Here is a 23,463-nt window from a genome sequence, read left to right as displayed (position 1 = left end):
GGCCACCTCACCTACATTAAAGCTTTCCTCACCTAGTTTGGACTCTGACACCTCATGTAAAATTGTCCCTAAACATGGCTGCCCCCTTACCTGTGTAGGTTTTAATACCTCTTTGTCAGGGCACTCCTATATGTGAACCCTTTCCTCATTCTGCTTGGGCTCCAACAACCAGTGCCAAACCACCCCTCTGTGGATGCAGTCTTTACCTGCTCAGTCTCTGATACTCTATGCCAGGCTTCTTACTCCCACCCCATGATGATGCTCTTTTCCACATACTTGGGCTCAGATACCACATACTGAGCTGTCTGGGTATGGGAAACCCTTCATCCTGTTGTCTCTGAAAACTCAAGCCTGACCTCATGCATGGATGGCTCACTTTCTCCAAAGGGGCTCTAACTTTCTATTCAAGGCCATACCCCTATGCAGACACTGTCCTAACCCTGCGTAGGCTGTTTTCTCATATCCACTGCACCGTGTATGAATCCCTTGTCATTCTGCTTAGGCTCTAATATGTCACATCTTGTGATCCTCTATGTGGATGCCTCCCCTGTTCTGACCTACCTAATGGTGTTAGAATTGAATTTTTTTAGAAGGAGAAAGAAAAGGGGAAGAGGAAGAGCAAGATTTTGCATCTTGATTCAAGTGAAATAAGGGCAAAAATGTTAGGGTGGATTCATCTCAGCTGTGGCATTATGATGAAATTGTCCATTAGTTTCTTTATCACAAAATCACAATGTGTCCCTTAGTGTCTGAATTTATCCCTTAGTACATTCTTCTAAGCACCATATATTCCAGGGATAGTTATACTTTATATGCTTTCATGTTTGGAAAAACTGAATGAAAAATTTAACCAAACGTATTTTCTACTTTCATCTTTTGAATATTTGGGGGGGTGACTAAAATAAAAGGCTATTAAACTACTTTACTTCTTTTCTTTCTATAAATATTTTAGAATATCCTATCCTTTAGAGCAGTCATTTTCAAACAGGCTACTATTTCAGGAATTAGCTGGGAAGTGTTTTCAGGGGGAAATTGTTTGTTCTCATTCTTCCTTTCAGACATTGTGGTATGTCTCCAAGGGCAAAAACAGGGGTAAGAGAGGGCAGAAATAGCTGTGAAGTCTAGAAAAATCTAAAGATGAACCTATTTCAACCCTCTTTTAATAATATAATAACACCCCTCTGGTCAAAAGAACAATATTAATGTGACAATGAAAAACTAGTGTTCAACACTTCATTTTTCTTATCATAGAATGTGTTATGGATTTTTTATGTTTAAGTTATTTTCTTTATCTTACTGCATAGAAAATCTGTGCATCTGTCATATCTGCTACATTGAGAACAAACTATTCCTGGTGTATAAGGCCTTCTCGACAGAGATCCTCTAGAAAAAAGCAGAAAACATTTAGTTAAAAAAAGTCTCAAATCTCATCATTTAAATAGCATGGTTACCAATTTTTAGTTAGGTTATAAAAGTGATTTAACTAAGAAAATGGACTCTAGAAAGTACTGAAACTGGAAATTTCAGTAATCTTCTCCTTTTTTCCCCTAAGAAAATTGTCTCTGAATTCCCTTGTCCTTGAAACAAAGTAGTATAATTTAAATGAGTTAGTTTTAATGTTGCTTTCATTTTAGTTTGTAGCAAAATTTTCCTTTCAAAATGATGTTATAGAATGTTTTATAATTAATTGCTTTCTGCTTGGTACAAATGTATTAAAAGTTCTATAGAAATGATACATTAAATTTCTGATGAGTTTGCAAAATTCTGAAATGCCTATTGTCCCAAAGACCCAGCTGCTTGGCTTACTTAGAGGTCTGCTTTAAAAATACATAAATATAGGGAGCCATGGTAGCTCAATCAGTTAAGCATCCAACTTCAGCTCAGGTCATGATCTCATGGTTTGTGAGTTAGAGTTCCGCATCAGGTGAGCTCCAGCCCTGCTTTGGGTGAACAGGAGCCCTGCTTCAGGTGAGTCCTACTTCACTCTCTCTTTCTTCCTCTCTCTCTCTGCCCTCGCTCACTTGCTTTCTCTCTTTCTCTCAATTAAAAAAAAATGTAAATATATAAACAAACAAATAAATTAAAGTGGATTAAAAAAATTTGGTTTAATCCATTGTAAGGAACAGGGGGAAGAAGTGAGAAATTATTACATCAATTTCCTAGAGCTAGGTAAAAAAAGAGGCTCCAAAGTAGATACGAATTGGGAAGCTTATATGAAGGATTTAGGTTAAGAAAGAAGAAAGATAGGAATGGAAATGATATTTTTTAGTGACCAGAGGGTCATTAATCCTGGTTATTTAAACAGGATTTTAAATTCTGTGTGTAGTTGGAAACTATAAAAACAAATGTTAGGCACATATGCCCCTGGTTTGGTCACTCTGGGCCGTCTGGAAGAAGGGTGAAACCTAAGAAACACATATTCAAAAACCGGAATATCAAATTTCTGAGTCATATCTTATCAGAAGTTTTTGGTGATACCCAATAAGGTATATGATACCCATGAATGGCAAGCTTTCTAGTCCATCAAAGACATCCAGAGGTTTATAGTTATTTGCAGATCAGGTATTGCTTCTCTAATGTCACTGTTCCACTATAAAACCATTTCAAGGAAGAGATGCATTTTGTTTGATCCTAGCAGAACACTAGCCTTTCAAAAATTCAAGAATTGATCTACTCACCTTTACCGACACCCTACCCTACATTTCTTGCCCTAATCTCTTATCACTGAAATAGATGCCTCCAATACAAAAGCAGCACTTTTCCTGTCCTTAGACACAGGGACGGAGGACCCCTGCCCTTGAACCTATACAAAATGCTACTCACTACAAAGACTGCCTTTAAAATCTGCAGCATAGGCCAATCACCCCATGATCATGTCTGATGACTATAGCCTAGAATAACTTTGGAAAGGCAAATAAATAAATGAAATATATATAAATAAATGTATCAATCAATCAAAATAAATAAATTTACATCATGCTAGAATACAATGGGCTCTCTTTTTTTCAAAGATTTGAATTTCATATCACTATTTATATTATATGGCCGGAAATGCCAGACTAATACTCTCCCATGCCAATCTTCCTCTTGTTCTGAGTTTTGAGAAGTCTAGCCTAAATCAAGTCTGAATCTATACAATTCCACAACTGCAATTGGAATTATTGGGCTGGATTAGGAGAAAACAACAGGTAAGTACCTATAACCAGCAATGTCCATTGAAACTTCACAGCTGTCCAAGCAGTACCTGAAGAAGCAGTCAAATTTCTCTATTTTTAGGTATTTGCTTTCTCTAAGTCAAGACTGAGCAGCCCTCTGGGACATTTTTCAGACTGATATCTGACCATACCATCTATAGGACCTGTGTCCAGGACTTAGATAAGGACATGTTGCCTGGGTGGCCCAAAGAGTAACTATACCCATGTCCAATCCTAAATCCATTAGAAGACCATTATTCAAATTTTATTTTATTAATTTCATTTTATCTTTTTAAATCTTTATTTACTTATTTGAGAGAGAGAGCATGATCAGGGGAGGAACAGAGAGAGAGGGACACACAGAATCTGAAGCGGGCTCCAGGCTCTGAGCTGTCAGCACAGAGCCTGATGCTGGGCTCGAACTCGCAACTGTGAGTTCATGACCTGAGCCAAAGTCAGACGCTTAACCAATTGAGCCACCCAGGCACCCCTCAAATTTTATAATAGATCTATATTGTTTCAAAATCAACGCAATTCTGGTGGTGACTGAAACTTTCAGGTGACTCAGCTTAATTATCTAACTATTTTTTATTTTTTTAAATGTTTATTTATTTTTGAGAGAGAGAGAGAGAAACAAAGACAGAGAGTGAGCAAGGGAGGGACAGAGAGGGAGATACAGAATCCAAAGCAGGCTCCAGGCTCTGAGCTGTCAGCAGAGAGCCCAACATAGGGCTTGAACTCATGGACCCCAAGACCATGACCTGAGCCAAAGTTGGACGCTTAACTGACTGAGCCATCCAGGTGCCCCTTAAGTGTACAACTCTTGATTTCAGCTCAGGTCATGATCTCACAGTTCATGGGATCGAGCGCTGCATTGGACTCTGCACTAATACTGTGGAGCCTGTTTAGGATTCTTTCTCTCCCTCTCTCTCTGCCCCTCCCCCACTTGCATGCACAGTCTCTGTCTTTCAAAATACATATAGAAACTTAAAAAAGAAAGAAACTTTTATTGCCTTCACTAGTCCTATATCTCCCACCACTTTGTTTATGAAGGAAGTAATCCAGCTCCATGGATTGACAATTTAGCAATTACAATTTATAGGCAAATTTTTCTCTTCCAAGTTTTCCATGTACAAAACTCATCTTGCCTAAAGACTGCCCACAGAATGATGGCAGAGTACATCAAACAGGTGTTGACTTTTCCATCTCACACAGCCAAAATAACTAGACCACCTCCAATAACTCTTTTCACTTTCACTACCTCCACGTATCATTGAGAAATACCACAACACTGGCTTCTGGTTCATACCTGGACATCTATACGTTTCCAAAGAAGACTTAAAGATCTATCCCAATTAGCTACAGAAAACTGAAATGTAGTAAGCAGCAAGGTAGGTTATCTTTTAGCAATCCTATCTGGCTCTCCTTCTGATACAGCTCATATATCTGTCTTTGCTAAAACTCCATGACTATATGGACTTATTTAAGGTCAAGAAAAGCATGAATCTTGTTGGGTATTTTTGCCTCAAATTATCCCTGTATGTGCAAAGCTACCTTACTTTATACTGCTTTCCATAAGACTCAGTTGGTCACATCTCCTCCTTCGCTTCCACATCTTGCACCCATGGATCTAGGCACCAGAGTTAAATACCAACAAAGCTCTTTTGAGATGGATATTATTTAGCTGCACCATCCTCTAATCCTCCTCAAGATACCATCTTCTTTCTGATCATGCCTCCTTTTTAAAAAAAAATGTTTATTTATTTTTGAGAGAGAGAAAGAGAGGGAAAGAGAGAGAGAGGGAGAGAGAGAGAGAGAGAGAGAGAGAGAGAGAGAGAGAGAGAGAGAGTGGGGGAGGGGCAGAGAGAGAGGGAGTCACAGAATCTGAAGCAGGGTCCAGACTCTGAGCTGTCAGCACAGAGCCCATGCAGGGCTCGAACTCACGAACCTCGAGATCATGACCTGAGCTGAAGTTTGAAGCTTAACCACCTGAGCCACTCAGGTAACCCTGATCATGCCTCCTTATTAATTTTGGCACCTGGGTCAGTCACTATCTACCTTTTCAGCCAAAATTGTCCTTGTCCTAGAATTTGGGACATAGATGATTACAATATGCTTATAGATAATTCATCCAATAACTTGGTCTGTTACTGAATGTTTTCACCATCTCAAAACTTCCCAATACTCCATAATTGTCACTTTTGTAGCCACACTCTGGATCTTGTTATCCCCTAAAGTTACTCCCACTTCTGAGCTCACAAAGTAACATATTCCATTCCCTGACTGTAGCCTCCTATTCTTCCAGTTTGCTCACTCATTTACTCCTGCTACACTTCTCCATGAAGTTCACTGGTACTCCAAGTCTATTTACTCTCCTATTTTCTCCCTATCTATATACTGTTGTCTCTTCTCCATACAGCTCAGGTCTAATTCCGTTGCATATTATTATCTGGCTAAAACTCTAAAACTCTCTTGCACTGTTTTCCTTTATGTCTACCTGACAAAACCCCAGTGTTGGAAAAAATGACAGAATCTTACTGTCCACATGCTCTATGTCTGCTTCAGGGCTGGTGGGTACCGCTGGAGAAAAATCATCACACTAGGTAGAGAATCCTTCTGTTTCTCTAGTCAGCTTCCTCCCTCATTTTCCATAATAACTATTTAAAACCTTCCCAACCCTCAAAATTTCAGCTTCATTGTCTCCCCCTTTATTCTTAGGACATGATCTGTCTGTCCTACTTCACAGTGACACATAATAACCGTTAGCTTGGAACATGAGAAATTTTCCGTCACTAAATATGACAAATATACCTATTCCCTTCTTCTTTCCTTTCTAATACAACTGAAGAACTGCCCGTCTTCCTTTCTAATGCCAGTCTCTTTAATACCATTCCATCTTCTCAGGAACTTGTATCTTTATATATACATATACATAACATATACATATACATATACATACACATACATATATGCAATATATATCACATTGATAAACACAAAAGAACCATTTCTGTGGAGCAGAAGAAACTGATGCCAGCTTGGAATGAATTGAGGACTGTTTTATTGTTGTTATTATTTTGCTTTGTTTTCAAAGTGGGAAATATGTGAGTCTGTTTAAGTATTGACATGAAAGATCATATTTCTAAAGAATTACATTTATTATGTTTATCAATGAACTTCTTTTTAATTTGATATTTTAAAGTCCTTACTTTAATTGATCTCTTAGAATTAGAAATTTTGGACTACTACTACTACCTTCTAAAAACATTCTTTCCCCCATGCCTCCTGTGATACCATACTCTTCTGTTTTTTCTCCTGTCTGTGTGCCACTCTTAGGTTCCCCCTCCCACTTTCTCTCTCTTTAACTGCCTTTAAATGTTGGTATGACATTCTGGAGGTCCTCTTCTCTTCTCACTCTATCCTCTCTCTCCAGACAATCGCATTTATGCCCATGATTTCAATTACTGTATGTACTTTGGCACTCCGAATATTTGTCTATGCCACGCCTCATGAGCTTCTGACCCATATAACCACCTGCTTACTGAACATCTCAAAGTAGGTAATTCACAGCCAACTCAAATTCATTATATTCAAGATGGAATCCATCATCTTCCCTCCTTAAAAGTTCACTGTTCACCACTGCAGTTAATGGCAATATCAGTCATGCCTGAATCATAATCCTGAGAATCTTCCTTGACGATTTCCTCTCATTACTTAATACAATGACCTACAAACCCTTTCTAAAAATGTCTCAAATACTTCTCCCATCTCAGTCGATATATCCTTTGTTGATGTTAAAGTAAATAAATAAGTAAAAGTAATACATGTATAATACTTGTAAGTATATGGTGGAAAGGAGGAAGAAGAAAAGGGCAACCTTAAGGGAGAAAATGTCTCCATCCTTCACTTTCCATATGTCTCCCCAAAGGTAACTTCTGTTTAACAGCTTCTTATGATTCCTATCAGAAATAAGGTTTTTTTCCACAAAAATTCTCAGTACTTATATATTGTGATAGACTGCTGTCAATCTAAATATCTCTTAAAATACTAAAATAACAGTATGTTAGCTTGGCACATTAATGGCTAGCCTCGTTACATTTCCCAACTTCCCTTGCAGCTCAGATGTGGTCATGTGATCAATTTTATATTCAATGGAATGGAAATAGCAGTGATGCACATCACTTCCCATCTGTGCTTTAAGAGATGGTCATGCCACCAACATATTTCTTTTCCCTTACTCTGAGCTCGAGCTAGTCCTCATCTGTGACTTGGATTCGATTTGCAGACAAAGACTCTGCCCTCAGGGAATGGTGAAGAAACAAGATGGGAGCAACCCGCGTCTCTGAATGACTAGTAGAGCACAGCTACTCCCCTAACTGAAATTTCCCACTTCTCTCTGACTAAATCACTCTAGTTTCTGATCATGCTAGCTACTGTAACAAAAAGACTCAATCTTATTATTGTTCTGCATCTTACTTTTTCATCTAACAAGCGAGATTGGTACATAAAGATACCAGTAGTTTCAGAGGCTACACAATAATGTAGAGTAAATTAATTGCTCAGTCTGCTATTACTGGAGTCATTAGTTGTTTTATTGCAGTTTTATGCTATTAAAACAGGCTAGAATGGGTATCCTTGTATATATATCTTGGCCAATTTTCATGAAGATATTAATAACATAAAATTCTAATATGGGGATTACAAGATCAAAAGGTAAGCATATTTTAAATTTTGTAATTTTGCCAAATCCAGAAAGATTGTACCAATTTATTGTCCCCTCACATGTTCAGAGTATCAGTTAAGCTTTTCTATCTTCTCAGATGGATGAGTGAAAAGTCATCACTCATTTTTGCTTTTACTTGAATTACTTCAATATAAGTGAGATTGAATATCTTTTTGTATGATTAATAACCATTTTTTCCAGTAAATGACCTGTTCATATCTTCTGCACGTTGTTCTTCTGGGTTGTATCTCTTTTTTTTTTTTTTGGTATGAATTCTTTGTAAATTAAGAAGATTAACTCTGCCATATATTACACAACTATATTTTCCCAGTATATTATTTTTTCTTTGGCTAGATCTATGGTATTTCTCTAGCCATAAATGAGTTTTAAATTTGTGTATAATCAAATGTATGAATATTTTCTGGATTTTTATGCTCTGTTTGGTAAGGCCCCAGGCTGTTGATCAGTATCTCTCAGTTTTGGTTGGGCCCAAACTGCAGCTGTGTCTTCTCAGCACTGCGCAGCTTGTGCGATGTCTGTGCAGGCCATCAGTTTCCAAGCAACTGTTCCTACCTAATCTTCCCAGAATCTTGCCTTGAGATGTGTAGCTTAGGAATTGAGGGACCCAAAAGCAATTTTTATAGACCTTTGGGGTCCTTCTTTGCAGCCCCCTACTCTTTGGGATCCTAGTCCTAAATATGAGGCATCTTAACATCAATAAACACTGATATTTCCTTTGCCCAGAAAACAATACATCCTTTCCTTGGCTTCTGTTTCTCTGGCTGTGGTTTGGAGAATTCTCTCAGAGAGAAAGCCAAGGCAAATAGAGGCTTCACACTAAGTTCTTGTCTATTTGCAAAGATCATAGCCCTGCACTGGTTATTTTGTAATGCCTGAAGGCAATTATCTTATATGTTTTGTCTGGTCTTTAGAGTTATTTTAATCAGGAGACTAATTCTTACACTAGCTTACATAATGTCCAAAGGCAAAGTGGACCAAATATTTAAAAGTTAAAAAGATAAAGAATTTCTAGAAGAAAATGTGGAATAATAATACTTTGGGAAGTCGTGTCTAAGTATGACTCACACCTCAAAACCCATGAAAAAAAAGTATTGATACATTTTTTTCCAATAACAAAATAATTCTTTTTGGAAAAAATAAATTGCATTAAAAATAAAGTAAAAAATGAAATATCAAACTGGGAAATATTTGGAAGTGACATTATATGAAAGAGCTAATTTTCTTGCTATTTAAACACTCTTACAATTGAAAACAAAAGTCCAAGAACTTAAGAAAAAAATAGTGAATGTATAGGAACAGCCAGGTCCCAGAAAATGATATCCAAATTTTCTGAAACTTACAAAAAGGATACCTAAACTCATGTAAAATAGGAGGTGAAAATTATTTATTTTTGGGACAGAGAGAGACAGAGCATGAATTGGGGAGGGGCAGAGAGAGAGGGAGACACAGAATCGGAAACAGGCTCCAGGCTCTGAGCCATCAGCCCAGAGCCTGACGCGGGGCTCGAACTCACGGACGGCGAGATCGTGACCTGGCTGAAGTCGGACGCTTAACCGACTGCGCCACCCAGGCGCCCCTAGGAGGTGAAAATTAAAGCATACTGAACTCATAGGAGTAAATAGCAAAATGTTTGAAAATATATTATGTTAGCAAGGGAACAGAAAAATAGTCACACTCATATGTTGATATAAAAAAATGTTTTAGAAACACAGTGTGACTATGATGAATAGATAATAATATCTATCCAAATTAAAAGTACATATCCTTATTGACCTAGTAATCCCATGACTATGAAATCATATTAGTATGATACTAACTCATGTGAGAACTACATGTCTACTTGCATAATTATTGCTTGAAATAAAGCTAATAGAGTAAATATCCACTAAATGGAGAGCATTGTTTAAATAAACTTTTGCACAACCATTAAATAAAAATAAAAACAAACAAACAAAAACACTGTAAAAATATTTTTTAAAAAACCCTGGAAACTCCTGTGTACTCAAATGAAAAGACTTCAAGTACATATCACTAAGTTAAAAAAAAAAAATTAAAGAATGCCACAGAAAGTGTAGTGTGCTTCAGTTTGAGTTACAGAAACACACATGAAGATAGACGTACTTTTGTATATGCACAGAATATATCTTTTAGGATAAAATATTGGGGAGAGTAAATGGAAGACAGAAATGGGAACATTATTTTCTCCTTGGTAGCTTTGAATTTTCTATCATGATTATGTATCATGTATTGAACATATTTTATTAAAATGACCTAAAATTACAATCCACAGAAAGCAATGATAAAGAGGCTATATCACAAAATACAAAGGTTAAGCAAAAATTCTAATCAGAGGAAAATACATAATTGTAAATGTCTTCAATATTAACAGGATTAAAGATAAAGGAATGTGTATACCTTAACAAAAATAGCAACATATAACAGCCTCTACTCCTAAAAAACATTCAGAAGATTGAATATCTCAAAATAAAATAGAAAACAACAGAATCATAAAGTATGAATAAATATGAAATCTTTTCTTGCAAAAGATCAATGAAATAGATTAGCCCTCATGAGCTCCATTGAGCAAGAACGGAAGAAAAATATTCACTATTAAGCTTTCTCTACATTTACTTTTCTTATAATTCTCTCCTCCTGCTTTTTTCCACATAGAACTTGCTCTTTAATTCCTCCCCCTTCCTTCATATATTCTAATATATTCTACCACTTTCTTTTAATTGGTGGCTTTCTTTAGCTTATACAAATTCAACCAAAGTTACAAAAAAACAGCTTTCATCCAACTTTACACACTGACCCTCTTTACTGCCAAACATCTATATAAGAATAGTGTTCTAAATTGGCATTATTTTTCAAACTGCAAGTCATAAACCATTAATAGTTCATAAAATCAAATTTAGTGCTTCACAGACAATATTTTAAAATATGAAATAATTGTACTTAACTGTGAATAAAATATTATTTTATAACTTTTTAATCATATATAGTAAAGATAGATATTGTTCTATAGAGCTCTTCTTTCAGTAATGTACTGTATTTCATAATTCTAATATACACATATTTTCATATTTTAGCATCTCTGCAATTGAGATCCATGTTAACATTTATGGTGTCTCAAAATTACATCCAGGCCCTGAATATGATATGGTTGTCACTGAACATTTGTGAACTTATCTTAGCTCTTCATATACTCATCACTTCAAATGGTTATATGCATTGTTTGCACTTAATGTATTTAACCTGCTATTCAAAATGTCTAAAATGATTACGGTATGTATATCATTGAATCATAAATTATGATGTGTGTAGAAAAGCATAGAAAAAGGACCACCTCATACATAATACATAAAAAAAGAGACTGATGAGAAAGTAACTCTAAATGCTTTTTTTCTTAAGTGCCAGGACAGTTCTAGTTTCTTTCTTACCTCACTAGATTCTCTTTAAACTCCTTTGACAACTCCTTTGCTTGAAGTTGAAATACTGTAATGATGTAAGCTTAGTCTTCAAGTCTCTTCCATTCTATTTTCCATACTTACTTTCTCACAAGGTGGTCTCATGTAAAACCGACTCATTTCTGCCCTGACTCAAAATGGATCTCATGCAAAAACCGAAAATTCTGCAGTTCTTACTACTTAGAAACCTATCTTAGACCTTCATCTGACTAACTCCTTCTCATGATTCATTTACATTTCCCACATTCATTTGTCTACCTACTGTGTCTGAAACAGAACACTTGATCTTCCCTCAAGGTCTACTCATTGGAGAGGCTTCCCTATCTGATTTAATGGCATCACCATTCATCCAGCTGCTCAGACTAAAGGCATAGATAGCATCCTTGATTATTCTATTCTGTTCACCCTCAAAGTTAAATCAATCAGCAGGTATTATTAGCTCCAAATTCAAACTATATACTTATCTGAACTTTCCTCACCATTTCCATGTGATGGTAGGCAGAATTCATGGCACGGAAGTATAGGTGCTGGCAGTGGTAAAAGAGAGCTTTCCTCTGGGGCACTGGTTCATGTACTTCATCCTGTGGCTCTGCCACCCTCTAGAACAACTGAATCTTCTACCAGAGCAGATGACAGAAGTTCAAGAGTGGGAAGGATCATGTAGGAAAATTTCAAAGGCTAAGTCTGAAAGTGGCCAGAGCTCAGTCATGTGGTCCCACCAAATTTCTAGGGAGGCTGGGAAAGCTACATTCTAGCTGTTTATGAAATAAAGAAAATGGCATGACCTGCCTGACTCTATTTCCTTACCTATTAAATAAGGAAAATTTTCTGCACTGAATACTTTTGGACACTACCATTTACCTCTTGTAGCATTAGATTCAAGTCAATTTCCTCAAGCTCAGATCTCTAACCTTCCCTATTGACCTCTTTCCCCCTCTAATATACATCATCTATGCACCAAAGCTGACTGCTTCTAAATCTGTATTCAGGCTAATTGTTTCTATGATTTCATACCTATTTTTACAACTCCTTTCTATTTAAAATATAAATACGTGCATGTATTTGGCTAATGTTGCTCCCTCCCCCTTTTACATACTTCCTTCCCAACAGAGAATAAGTGTTTTTAGGATAAACACTATGTAAGAAATATGGAATTCTCTTGCCTAAGTCAGTGTTTGGTGCATCTACCACAAATGTATGTTTAATTAAATAAGAGATGCTACAGTCACCTACAGATGCAACATGTCCAAAAATAAACAAATCCTTTTTCTCCACACTACATCTTTTCCTAGACTAGTTAATAAAATTACCTATCACTTAAGCTTAAATTATCAGTGTCATCTTTGTACCCACTCTAATATCTGAGTTCAAGGCTAATCTAATTAATATTTTAAAGTTTTTACTTTGTTTTATTTTATTTAGAAATATATATATATATATATGAGTCTTATCTTTGGAACTGAAGAATAATTACTAGAAAATGGTATGTGTAAATATTGTTTCAGCTCACTTTTTCTAATACCTTATGAGGTTTTTTTTTAAGTTTATTTATTTATTCTGAGAGAGAGACAGTACAAGTTGGGAGGGGCAGAGAGAGAGACACACAGAATCCAAAGCAGGCTCCAGGCTCTGAACTGTCAGTATAGAGCCCCATGTGGAGCTTGAACTCATGAGCCATGAAATCATGACCTGAGCTGAAGTTGGATGCTCAACCTACTGAACAACCCAGGTGCCCCAAGAGTCAGAGGCTTAACTGGCTGAGCCACCCAAGCACCCCTATATGAGTATTTTTATAGATTAGGAACATTTTTTTTTAATTTTTTTTTTCAACGTTTATTTATTTTTGGGACAGAGAGAGACAGAGCATGAACGGGGGAGGGGCAGAGAGAGAGGGAGACACAGAATCAGAAACAGGCTCCAGGCTCCGAGCCATCAGCCCAGAGCCCGACGCGGGGCTCGAACTCACGGACCGTGAGATCGTGACCTGGCTGAAGTCGGACGCTTAACCGACTGCGCCACCCAGGCGCCCCAGGAACATTTTATTTTATTTTATTTTTTGGTGATTATATACATTCCAATTATTCTTCTCTGTTCTTTAGGAGCACCAATATATAGATTTATCTGCCCTATATATTTCCTTTCTTTTTTAATATATATTTTGACTTTTATTCTTCATCTTTGTGTTCTGAGAGAACATTTCAAGGTTGTCATTGATTTATATTTTCTCTATGGCCAAATCTGTTTTATTCTTCCATTCTGTATTAGTTTCTTGTGACTACGTTAACAGATTAGTATAAACTGGGTGTTTAAAACAACAGAAATTTATTCTCATAGTTCTGGAGGCCTGAAGTCCAAAACCAAGGTGTTGGCAGGACTGCGCTCCCTCCAAAGGTTCATGGGGAGATTTCCTTGACTCTTCCAGCTTCTGATGGCTCCAGAAGTTCCTTGGTTTATGGATATGTCACTCTAACCTCTTCTTCATGATCCCTTTGCTTCTTCTCCTTCCGTGTATCTAGTGCTGAATCTGGCTTTCCCTCTCTCTTACATGAATATATGTGATTGCATTTAGGGCCACTTGAATATTCTAGGATAAGCTCCTCCTTTCAAGATTCTTATCTTGATCACATCTTTTGCCAGATAAGACAATACTCACTCTGGCCATGTAAGTTAATAGTGACAATTCTGTGAATTAGGACCTGGATCTACTTTTTGGGGATCCACCATTCAGCCCACTATATGTTTCAATTTTTAGTTTGGCTCTCTTATATTCATTTTTACTTAGTATTTCCTAATACTATGATGGATTGATTTTTCTACCAACTATTCTTAAGAAAGACAGCTATGACTGCCTATTTTGAGTACACATCAAATAAAACTTGAACTGAGTTTACTAATATATGTTCTAACCTAGATCCTTCACAGGGCAAACTTGCCAATATTTGTATCAAAAGAAAAATGGTTGGTAGAAATTTCAAGACAAAGAAGCCTACCAGACAGTGAGTGGAAAGAAGAGTAATCCTACCATGTAGCTTCATCTTACCACTGGAGTTATGGAATACCCTTGCATTCACCACTGTTATTAAGGTCCCCAAATACCTTCATCTTGTCAAATGAAACTGTCATCTTTCCTTCCTCATGCTTTTCATTTTTTCAGAGGCATCTCATACGTTAACCACTTTGGTGATATTGACTCCTGTTCTTCACTTGGCTTCCAAGGACGCTTACCAGCACTGTTTTGGTTTCCCGCTTATCTTGTTAGCCTCTCTTCATTCTACTTCACTATCTCCTTTGCCTAAAGTTGAAATACCGCAGTGCTCTAGGAGTTCATCCTTAAATTAAGTTTCCATACTCACTCTCTCATAAGGTGATCTCATTCAAGACTGTAACTTATTTCTACCTCAGGGCCTTTATACCAGTAGTTGCCTCTACTTGAATTCTATCCCAGTCCTTCACAGAACTTTTTACTTCTCATGATTCATTTCATTTCCCACATTTGTATTTCTACCTAATATGTGCAAACATAAAACACATTTCCTGTTCTTGCCTATCTGAGTTAATGGCATCATTATTCATCCAGCTGTTCAAACTAAAGACACAGGTATCATTTTAGATTATTGTATCCCATTTATCCCTAAAGTCAAATCCATCAACTGGTATTATTAGCTCCACCTTCATAATATATCCAGAAACTGACCTTTCCTCTCAATTTCCATGCTATGGTAGGTAAAATTCTAAGAGGGACCACGAGCCCCCTTACCCTTGGTGTACAAGCCTTGCATAATTCCCAGGACAGTGAATATGATAAACTTTACTTCCATTATTAATAATTTATGTTATATGGCACAATTGACCTTAAAATAGGAAAATTATCCAGGTGTGCCTGACTCAATCATTTGGGCACTTTAAAAGCAGAGAGTGTTCTTTGGCTGGTCACAGAAGAAAAGTCAGAGATTTGAACAATGGGAAGGTTTTGCTGATTTGAAGATGGCGGGAACTTTGTGTTAAGAAATGTGGGCAGCCTCTAGAAGCTGAGAGCAACCTCTGGCTGAAAGCCAGGAAGTAAATGGGGTCCAAGTCCTACAACCACATTGAACTGAATTCTGCTAACAACTGGAATGTACTTGAAGTAGATTCTTCCCTAGAGCTTTAGAGATAAGAACTCAGCCAAGTTCTTGATTTTGGTCTTTGAGACCCTGAGCAGAGAATCCAGCCACCCTGTGCGTGAACTTACAGTCTATAGAACTGTTTGATAAAAAATGGGTGCTGTTTTAAGTCACTACCTTTGTACTAATTTATTATGCAACAATAGAAAATCAATGTACATGCTAAAACCCTAATACCATAGTCTAGAGGCACCTGACTACCTCAGTCAATAGAGCATGTGCCTAAGCCCCACACTGGGTGTAGAACTTACTTAGAAAGAAAAGAACCAATCATAGTCTATAGCCTGTCATATAGAAACAATCTTTTTTTTTTTTAATGTTTATTTATTTTTGAGAGAGAGAGAAAGCACAAGTGGGGGAGGGGCAGAGAGAGAAGGGGACAGAGGACCCGAAGCAGGCTCTGTGCTTGCTTGAACTCACAAACTGTGAGATCATGACCTGAGCTGAAGTTGGACACTTCATGGACTGAACCACCCAGGCACCTGCTTTCCTCTTTGAACTCATGTTTCCCCATACTCAATGCTTAACACAACAGCAAGGATATTTTTTTTAAGTGTTCTTTTCAAAACATAGATAACATAATGTCACTCACGTGCTTAAGACTTTCCAATGGCTTAGCCATTACTTAGAATAAATTCCAAAATCCTTAACATGGCTTATGGTATACTATTTGGTATAGCTGTCACCTAACTTTCTACCTCAACTCCTACTTCTAAGCAGTTATTCATTTCTCAAACATGCTAAATCTTTCCCAGCTCAGAGACTCTGTGCATGCTCTTACTTCTATCTGAAATATTCTTTAGTCATCTTTAGACCAAACGCTACTTTGTCTTGCAACTACCCTATCTGTATTGCATACTGGTTATTCCCGATCTGCTTATCTTGCTTTATGTTTTATGGCATATTTTATTATCTAATTAAATATTATCTATTTATGTGTTTACTTATTTATTGTTTGTCTTCCTTCCAAGGCTAAAAACTAAATATGGTCAGCCTTTTTTGGTCTTGTTGGTAGATAGATCAGAGCCTTGTACAGGGTTGCTGAGCGCATAAATGAAGACTAGTGCCCCAAAAGAATCTCTTTCTTCCCTCACGTCAGTACCCAATTCTCTGAATTTTCAATACCAATGAGTAGTTAACTTTCAAAAGTTTCTCCATGTAATAGACATCATCCTAATGCTTTCAGTCTGTAGAAATGAAAGGGAGCCTAAAAGGTTTTGTAACGACTCTACATCCTGAACTTGTTTTGCATGACTGTGTTCAAAGTCAGTAAAACTCCTCTCAGGAAGGGACTTTCTGAATCTAATTTGATTTATATCATACTTCTGTTATTTTCCCTATCCAGAGGAATACAATCAGTAGTCAGTAATCAATGTTTGTTTGTTTTTGTTTTGTTTTGTTTTTCTTTTTGGTTTAGTCCCAGAGCATTTTATTTGGCAGAAATTCTTTCTCAATCCTAGCTTATAGCTAATTTTACTGTTTTCTTGACCTATTGATTAGGATATTTTCTCAGTTAGATATTTTAATGATACTACTTATAGTATCATCTTGACCTATAAGAAAATTTCAGAATTTCCAACAAAGCTCTCCAGAGATGAAGGCTATTTTTGAAGGTAGTTAATTCCTGTCTTAGGAAGGTATTCAAGTGTGGGATAAATATTCACATGGTAAGTCACTGGAAAGAATCCAAGTTTCATACGGATAGATTTACTAGGAGACTTTTAAAGTACTCTTGCATCTTTGAGATATTATGATTTTTTATATGAATGAGACTAGCCTCAAATAACAATACAACTTGCAAAGGATGGTCAATTAAAAGTGTCTTTCAGTTACAAAACTGATGCACTCCTGAAACAACTCTTACAATATACATTTATTGTATACACAATCTAGATTATACACAATCTAGATTTATACACATCTAACCTTATTTTCCTTTGACTTTTATTACAAATATGGGAATAAACTATTTTGGAAAATAATTTAATTCCTATGCTCATTAGGCTAGATATTGTGAAATAATACTAATGTTAACATTTTTTTAGTAAGTAATACTTGGCTAATTTATACCTTAAATCGATATGCCCAAATATTACTTATTTCATTATAGAATTGAAAATATTTCAATATAAATCTTCAATATCTTATATTTAATTATTTTACAGTTTACAAAGACATTTAGAAGAATATATTGAAAGTTAGGAAAACCTAACCTTGAAAAGTTACCAGTTTAATATTCTTTTTAAAATTTAAAGTAACTTACCCTGGCGCATAGTTGCAAATGAAAACTGCTGCATATCTAATATTTTCAACTCTTGCACACTTAGTAATGGCACAACCAACTTTGTAAGATGTGTTCCAAACAAGCTAAAACAAAGATTTCAAAGAAAACAAAATTTGATTCTAAACATTTACTCTGCCATATTATAAACAATAATATATACAATTTACAAAGAACTTTTAACCAAGCATTTTAAGGAATATGAACTATTCTTCATTTGGATGCAGGTAGAAATTTTTTTTTTAATTTAAATCCAAGTTAGTTAACATACAATGTAATAATGATTTCAGGAATAGAATTTAGTGATTCATCACTTACATATAACACCCAGTGCTCATCCGAACAAGTGCCCTCCTTAATGCCCATCACCCATTTAGCCCATCCCCCCACCCATTATCCCACTAGCAACCCTCAGTTTGTTCTCTATATTTGAGTCTCTGATGGTTTGCCTCCCTCTCTGTTTTTATCTTATTTTTGCTTCCCTTCCCCTATGTTCATCTGTTTTGTTTCTTAAATTCCACATATGAAGGAAATCATATGATATTTATCTTTCACTGACTGATTTATTTTGCTTATCATAATATACTCTAATTCCATCCTTGTTGTTGCAAATGGCAAAATTTCATTCTTTTTGATCACCAAGTAATATTCCATTGTGTGTATATATATATATATATATATATATATATATATATATATGCCATATCTTCTTTATCCATTCATCAGTCAATGGACATTTGGGCTTTTTCCATACTTTGGCTATTGTTGATAGTTGGGATGCAGGTAGAGAATTATCACAGATTTAGGGAAGCATTTCCCAAACTGTACTTGGAGAAACCTTTAATAGGTTCTACCACTGTAAACTTAGGATAAAGAGTTTGAGAAATACTGATCCAGAATGGTTTAGAATCAAAGGAAGGCACACATGCTGAATCAATTTTCAAACTCCTGTTGAGTCTGAGAGTTCTACGTTATGGCAGATAGGAAGAGGGAAAAGGAGGAGATAACGTTTTAGAAGACTGGAAGTTGTGCATAGAAAGGAAAAAAAAACCAAACATCAAGATTATAGAAGGAAAGGAAAAGCTATACAAGAGTAGAGAGTAATTGAAAGCAGTCAGCATTTCTCTATTCTTTTGTTGAGGAAATTCCATTATGAAATAAAATAGAGTCTGGGGTTGCAATTTAAAACAAATGAATAAAAGAGTTGGTTTCTATAAAAGGAAAAAGGGTCTTGAATTGGAATGACAATATGAGAACGATTAAAGATATTCCAGAAATTCTCTGTATGACTTTAGTATTTCTAATACTTCCACACAACTTCCACATAACAAGAAAGTGTTTGGTCTTGTTAACCTCTGTGGAATAAACAGTTTCTGGTTTCCTTTCCTTTTTATCCCAAGTCTTAGTGGTTTTAAAAGTGTGATTCTTAAAGAAATAGTGATACATTAAAAGAATAGAGAATAGAATGTCTGCACCATTTCAAATGGAGTTAAGTAGGTAAGATACAAGAAACAAAAATGTCTATGATACCAGGAATAAAGAGTAAAATATAACACAGGAGTAGATCATGGAGTAGACATGATTAATTTACTGGGATTATTAAAATCATATTAAGGAGTCTGGCTTTGATACGAGTAAGACAATGGAGAACCACTATAACTTTCTAGAAGAAGAAAGAACAGTCAAACATCTTTTAAAACATGATTCATTTGATGGAACATAAAGACATGAGTTCAACATGTCTTAAAGTCATAAGATTTTAAGTTCTGCATAAAACATGACATCAGATCTTATTGATTAAAAAATAATAATCTCTTAAATCAGCTTGGAAATTCATCTAATAATTTCTTGATTCCTGGTACAAATATTTATAGAAGACCAAAATAATGTTATATTGTTGGCATGTTGAAACATCTTGTCCATGATATGTGGATAAGACAAGGTCTCTGTACTTAGTGTAGTATCATATATAAAGAGATGATTATAAATAATGTGATATGCAAAATAATAAGTGTAGAGGAAATAACAAGTAGTTTAGTATTCTTGGAGCATAAAGTGTAAATGTGGATTGTTAGACAGGAGACAGGAAAATAATGCTATTAATTTGTACTTAACATGCTTTAATCAATCAGTTATACAGCAGTATGTATACTGATCTGTGCAAAATAATCAAGTCTTTTACTTATGTTTATAGGCAATAATTTAAAAATAATTTTTATTTCCTGTTTCATCCTTTTCCAGTACGTATTGCTTTTAGAAAAGTACCTCTCATTTTTGGGTATGGAGATGAAATTTACCACATTTAAAGAAATGTTTTAACTGTATGGTTCATGTAATAGATGGAATTATAGACATTTTGAAGATCTAGGAATGATTAGAATTTTGATTCTATTAGAAGTAACTTACCATTTGGGTTAATTTATAAAATTAAACATAATAAAAACTCACTAGTAAAGCAATTAAGGAGTCTATTGAATTAATATAAAAATTAGATACCTGTTTATAATTAGAACAGTCACTAGAGCAACTGTCATTTTCAATATGGTACCTTTTCTTCTCTTCATACCAACTTCTGATAGCAATACTTGCGGTAAATTCATTTTCGGGGCCAATCCACATATTTTCACCAATACCATTAAATTTAGGATGGGCCATGTTTACTTCTTCTAAATGAGGATTATGCTCACGCAAACATTTTTTCCCCCATGCTCTAGCAGTCCGTGACAAAGCTACATCCCAAGTCTGAAAAAAATGCAAAAATCAAAGAAAACAAAATAATAATGAACATTTTTTGTTGTTGTTCTCTAAATTATTTTCCTAGAGTTCTCATATTAGATTTAAGGAAACAATACTAACTTTGTGCTTATGGGTCTGGTTTGTGGAATTTCTATGAGGGAAAATGCTTTTGAGTTAATCATAAATGAAATAACTATTTCTTGAGGGAAAGGACTACCCATATATTTGTAATTAAAAAATCAGATTTTAAGATGATGCAAATGGTTATAATACTCTTACATGTAGTCTATTCAGAATATATACTTTTAATCTCATTCCTTTTATACATAGTAATACAATTTAAAATATTTATCTAAGAACTATTTATTGAATACTGAGTATATGCAAACTATTGTAATGTGAGAAATAAAATACAAAGTCTGGCATAAATTTTCTCTTCTATATTTTATAGATAAGATTTTAACACATAGCGGTACTTGGTAAATATTATAAAAGAGGCAAATGTAAAGTTTTATGGATAGCCCCAGAAATGTAAGAAAATATCACAAGATACTGTTTCCTGGCTAGCCCTGGAAATATGCAGAAATGTGTAATTTTATCATTATTTACAGACTCATTAAATTCAGCGGTTGATTAAGGACAAGAACAAAAACAGCACCCATAGATAAATCAGCAAAATAGTTGTAAAATCAAAATGCTTTGTATACATGTTACAGTATATCTGAAAATAAACATTTCTGAAAACCAATACTAAGATTTCCTTAGAGTTTTCTTAATTTCATAGATTATACATAAATATAGAAAATATAGAAAATAAATCATGCCTTTAGAATACTTCCCACCCCCAACATTCCTCCCCAAAGGTAACAGTTGTTAAAAAAATTGCTTATGCATACATTTCTCTATGTCTATATACATACACGTACAAACATATTCAAATATAAGATACAAGTGTGGATGTTTCAGGTAGGTATTGTGAGCTTTTCTTTCTTTGCACTATTGTAATCATACTATACACAATATAACTGGCCTGCAACTTGGCAGTTTTCTTTTAGATTTTTCCATTTTAGCACAGCTTGATCCACCTGTTTTACAAACCCTACATTCTATTCTGTAGTATGGATAGCATATAATAAATGTTACCATTTCACTATTAATGGCCCTTTAGTTTTCCATTTGCAAACAATGCTCCAAGGACTATCCTCCTCCTGTCTTATTTTGCATACTGTTTACACATCACAAGCTTACTACATACTAGTCACTATTCTAAATGTGTTTTAAGTATCATTTCACTTAATTTTCACAATAATTCCACGAGTTATGTATTATTATTGTCTCTAATTCACAAAAGAAGTAAAACAAAAAAAAATTAAGTTGTTGACTTATAGCTACTTATTGCCAGTAAATTGTGGAGCCTGGATTTGAATCCAGTAAGTCTAACTCTCAACTTGAAGTTTGTAAGCATTTCGGTCATTGCTTCCCATGACTGTGTGCAAATAAGTTATAACACATTGCTGGTATTTACTTAATTTGGCGCAGCCCTTTAGAATAGCAATTGCTGTATATCATATAAATAAAAATATCATATCCTTCATCTATTTATCCCCTTTCTCGAATTTGTCTAGGGAACTAACCCAGAAGGAAGAAAAGACTTATGTCTAGAGAAACAGCCCTTGTGATATCATTTATAATATAAGTTGGAAGCTCCTAATTGCCTGGTCAAAGAATATTTGTCCAATAAATTTTGCAGCCATTTCTAATGACAATCACGAAGACGGGAGGCAAGAGAAACAGTTGATGAGATGTAAAATAGAAATGGGGGGGGGGGCAGAAGCAAGAATAACATTGTTCAGGGAAGGCAAAATTAGGGCCAGGACTAGGACGAGGTGACTGAGACATCCCCTTAGGTGAGTGCCTCTACAGATCCCAGCTCCCTGCAAAATCTTGGTAATAACTGTGTGTCACACAGTGGTTTCTATTTCTTGAGTGTAATCACTTCAAGCGTATTTTAAACCCACAGTGACGTGCAGTTCCCCGCCATCCGTAAGCCTCAGTGAAGCAGTGGCCCGGGTTTCCGAGGCCGAGCAGTGGCGTCGTGACAAGGAGGTTGTGGGCGGTTCGGACAACCGCCTTAGAGCCTCACCATGAAGCGCAAGTTAGACCCTCCGGGGGAGACGTTGCCCCGGAGCTCATTGTGGAGGTTCACGTATTCATTGATAAAATGTACTTCCTCTTCGTGAGGCAAAAGTTTCATGTTCACACCGGAATCCGGCAGCAGTACCCAGAGTTCACACAGCCACAGCTTCAAAAGAACCCCTCCTATCCGAGGAAGCGATTGGGCGGACCGCTCGGGCGCTAAGGTCCTAGGGGCGTCCATTGTCCGCCCGCTGCAGACAGGCCGGTGCGCACGCGCCGGCCCGCCCGGGTGACCAGCCAGTCTACGTGGGCGCGCGGGCAGGCGGGTCCGCCTCTCTGGGGAGCCGAGGGAGAAGCGGGGACGGAAGACGTGCGGGGTGGAGAAGCTCGTCAGAGCTGTCTGCTGAACTAACCGAAGAGGCTTGAGTTAAATGAATGCAGGCTTTTCAGGAAACTGATGTGGCTGAATATTATCCAGAGTTGATTTCTGACACCAGATGATGTGTCATCGTTTATTAATGAGCCATCTGCATACCGATTGGCAATTGCTGAATAACGAACACGTCGGAGGAACCTTCTAATTATGCAAGGGGAAATGAGCTTTCGTCTGTGATACAGATGAAAATGCAGTTAATCTTTTTCTTCCATTCTTGTCTGTGGAGTTGGAAGTGTAGTGCAGGACGCGCCCTTTATTTTCCTCCTGGACAAAAGTATTTCCTCTTTAAGGTGGACTTCCTCATTG

General features: G+C 36.1%; 1 protein-coding gene across 1 annotated transcript; it reads right to left on the bottom strand.

The window, feature by feature from the left end:
• Positions 1 to 1,274: 1,274 nt before the first annotated feature.
• Positions 1,275 to 22,962, bottom strand: GLIPR1L2 (GLIPR1 like 2). The gene is made up of 4 exons (XM_030322077.1): positions 22,729 to 22,962; positions 20,346 to 20,591; positions 17,832 to 17,935; positions 1,275 to 1,383 (listed from the first exon to the last, which is right to left on the bottom strand). Exons 1-4 carry the CDS (start codon positions 22,960 to 22,962, stop codon positions 1,275 to 1,277), a joined length of 693 nt encoding a protein of 230 aa, XP_030177937.1.
• Between the last annotated feature and the right edge of the window lie 501 nt (positions 22,963 to 23,463).

Source organism: Lynx canadensis, chromosome B4, assembly GCF_007474595.2.
Source record: "Lynx canadensis isolate LIC74 chromosome B4, mLynCan4.pri.v2, whole genome shotgun sequence".
Taxonomy (NCBI): domain Eukaryota; kingdom Metazoa; phylum Chordata; class Mammalia; order Carnivora; family Felidae; genus Lynx; species Lynx canadensis.
This window is presented reverse-complemented; position numbering and strand designations above follow the sequence as displayed.

What these genes read in the sequence shown, in the direction of transcription:
- GLIPR1L2 (XM_030322077.1), bottom strand. Translation starts at nt 22,962, where the DNA reads ATGGACGCCCCTAGGACCTTAGCGCCCGAGCGGTCCGCCCAATCGCTT. An exon ending in GGTCTAACTTGCGCTTCATG is followed by an intron (nt 20,592 to 22,728) that starts GTGAGGCTCTAA and finishes CATTTTTTTCAG; the next exon opens with ACTTGGGATGTAGCTTTGTC. An exon ending in ATTTGCAACTATGCGCCAGG is followed by an intron (nt 1,384 to 17,831) that starts GTAAGTTACTTT and finishes GCTTTTTTCTAG; the next exon opens with AGGATCTCTGTCGAGAAGGC.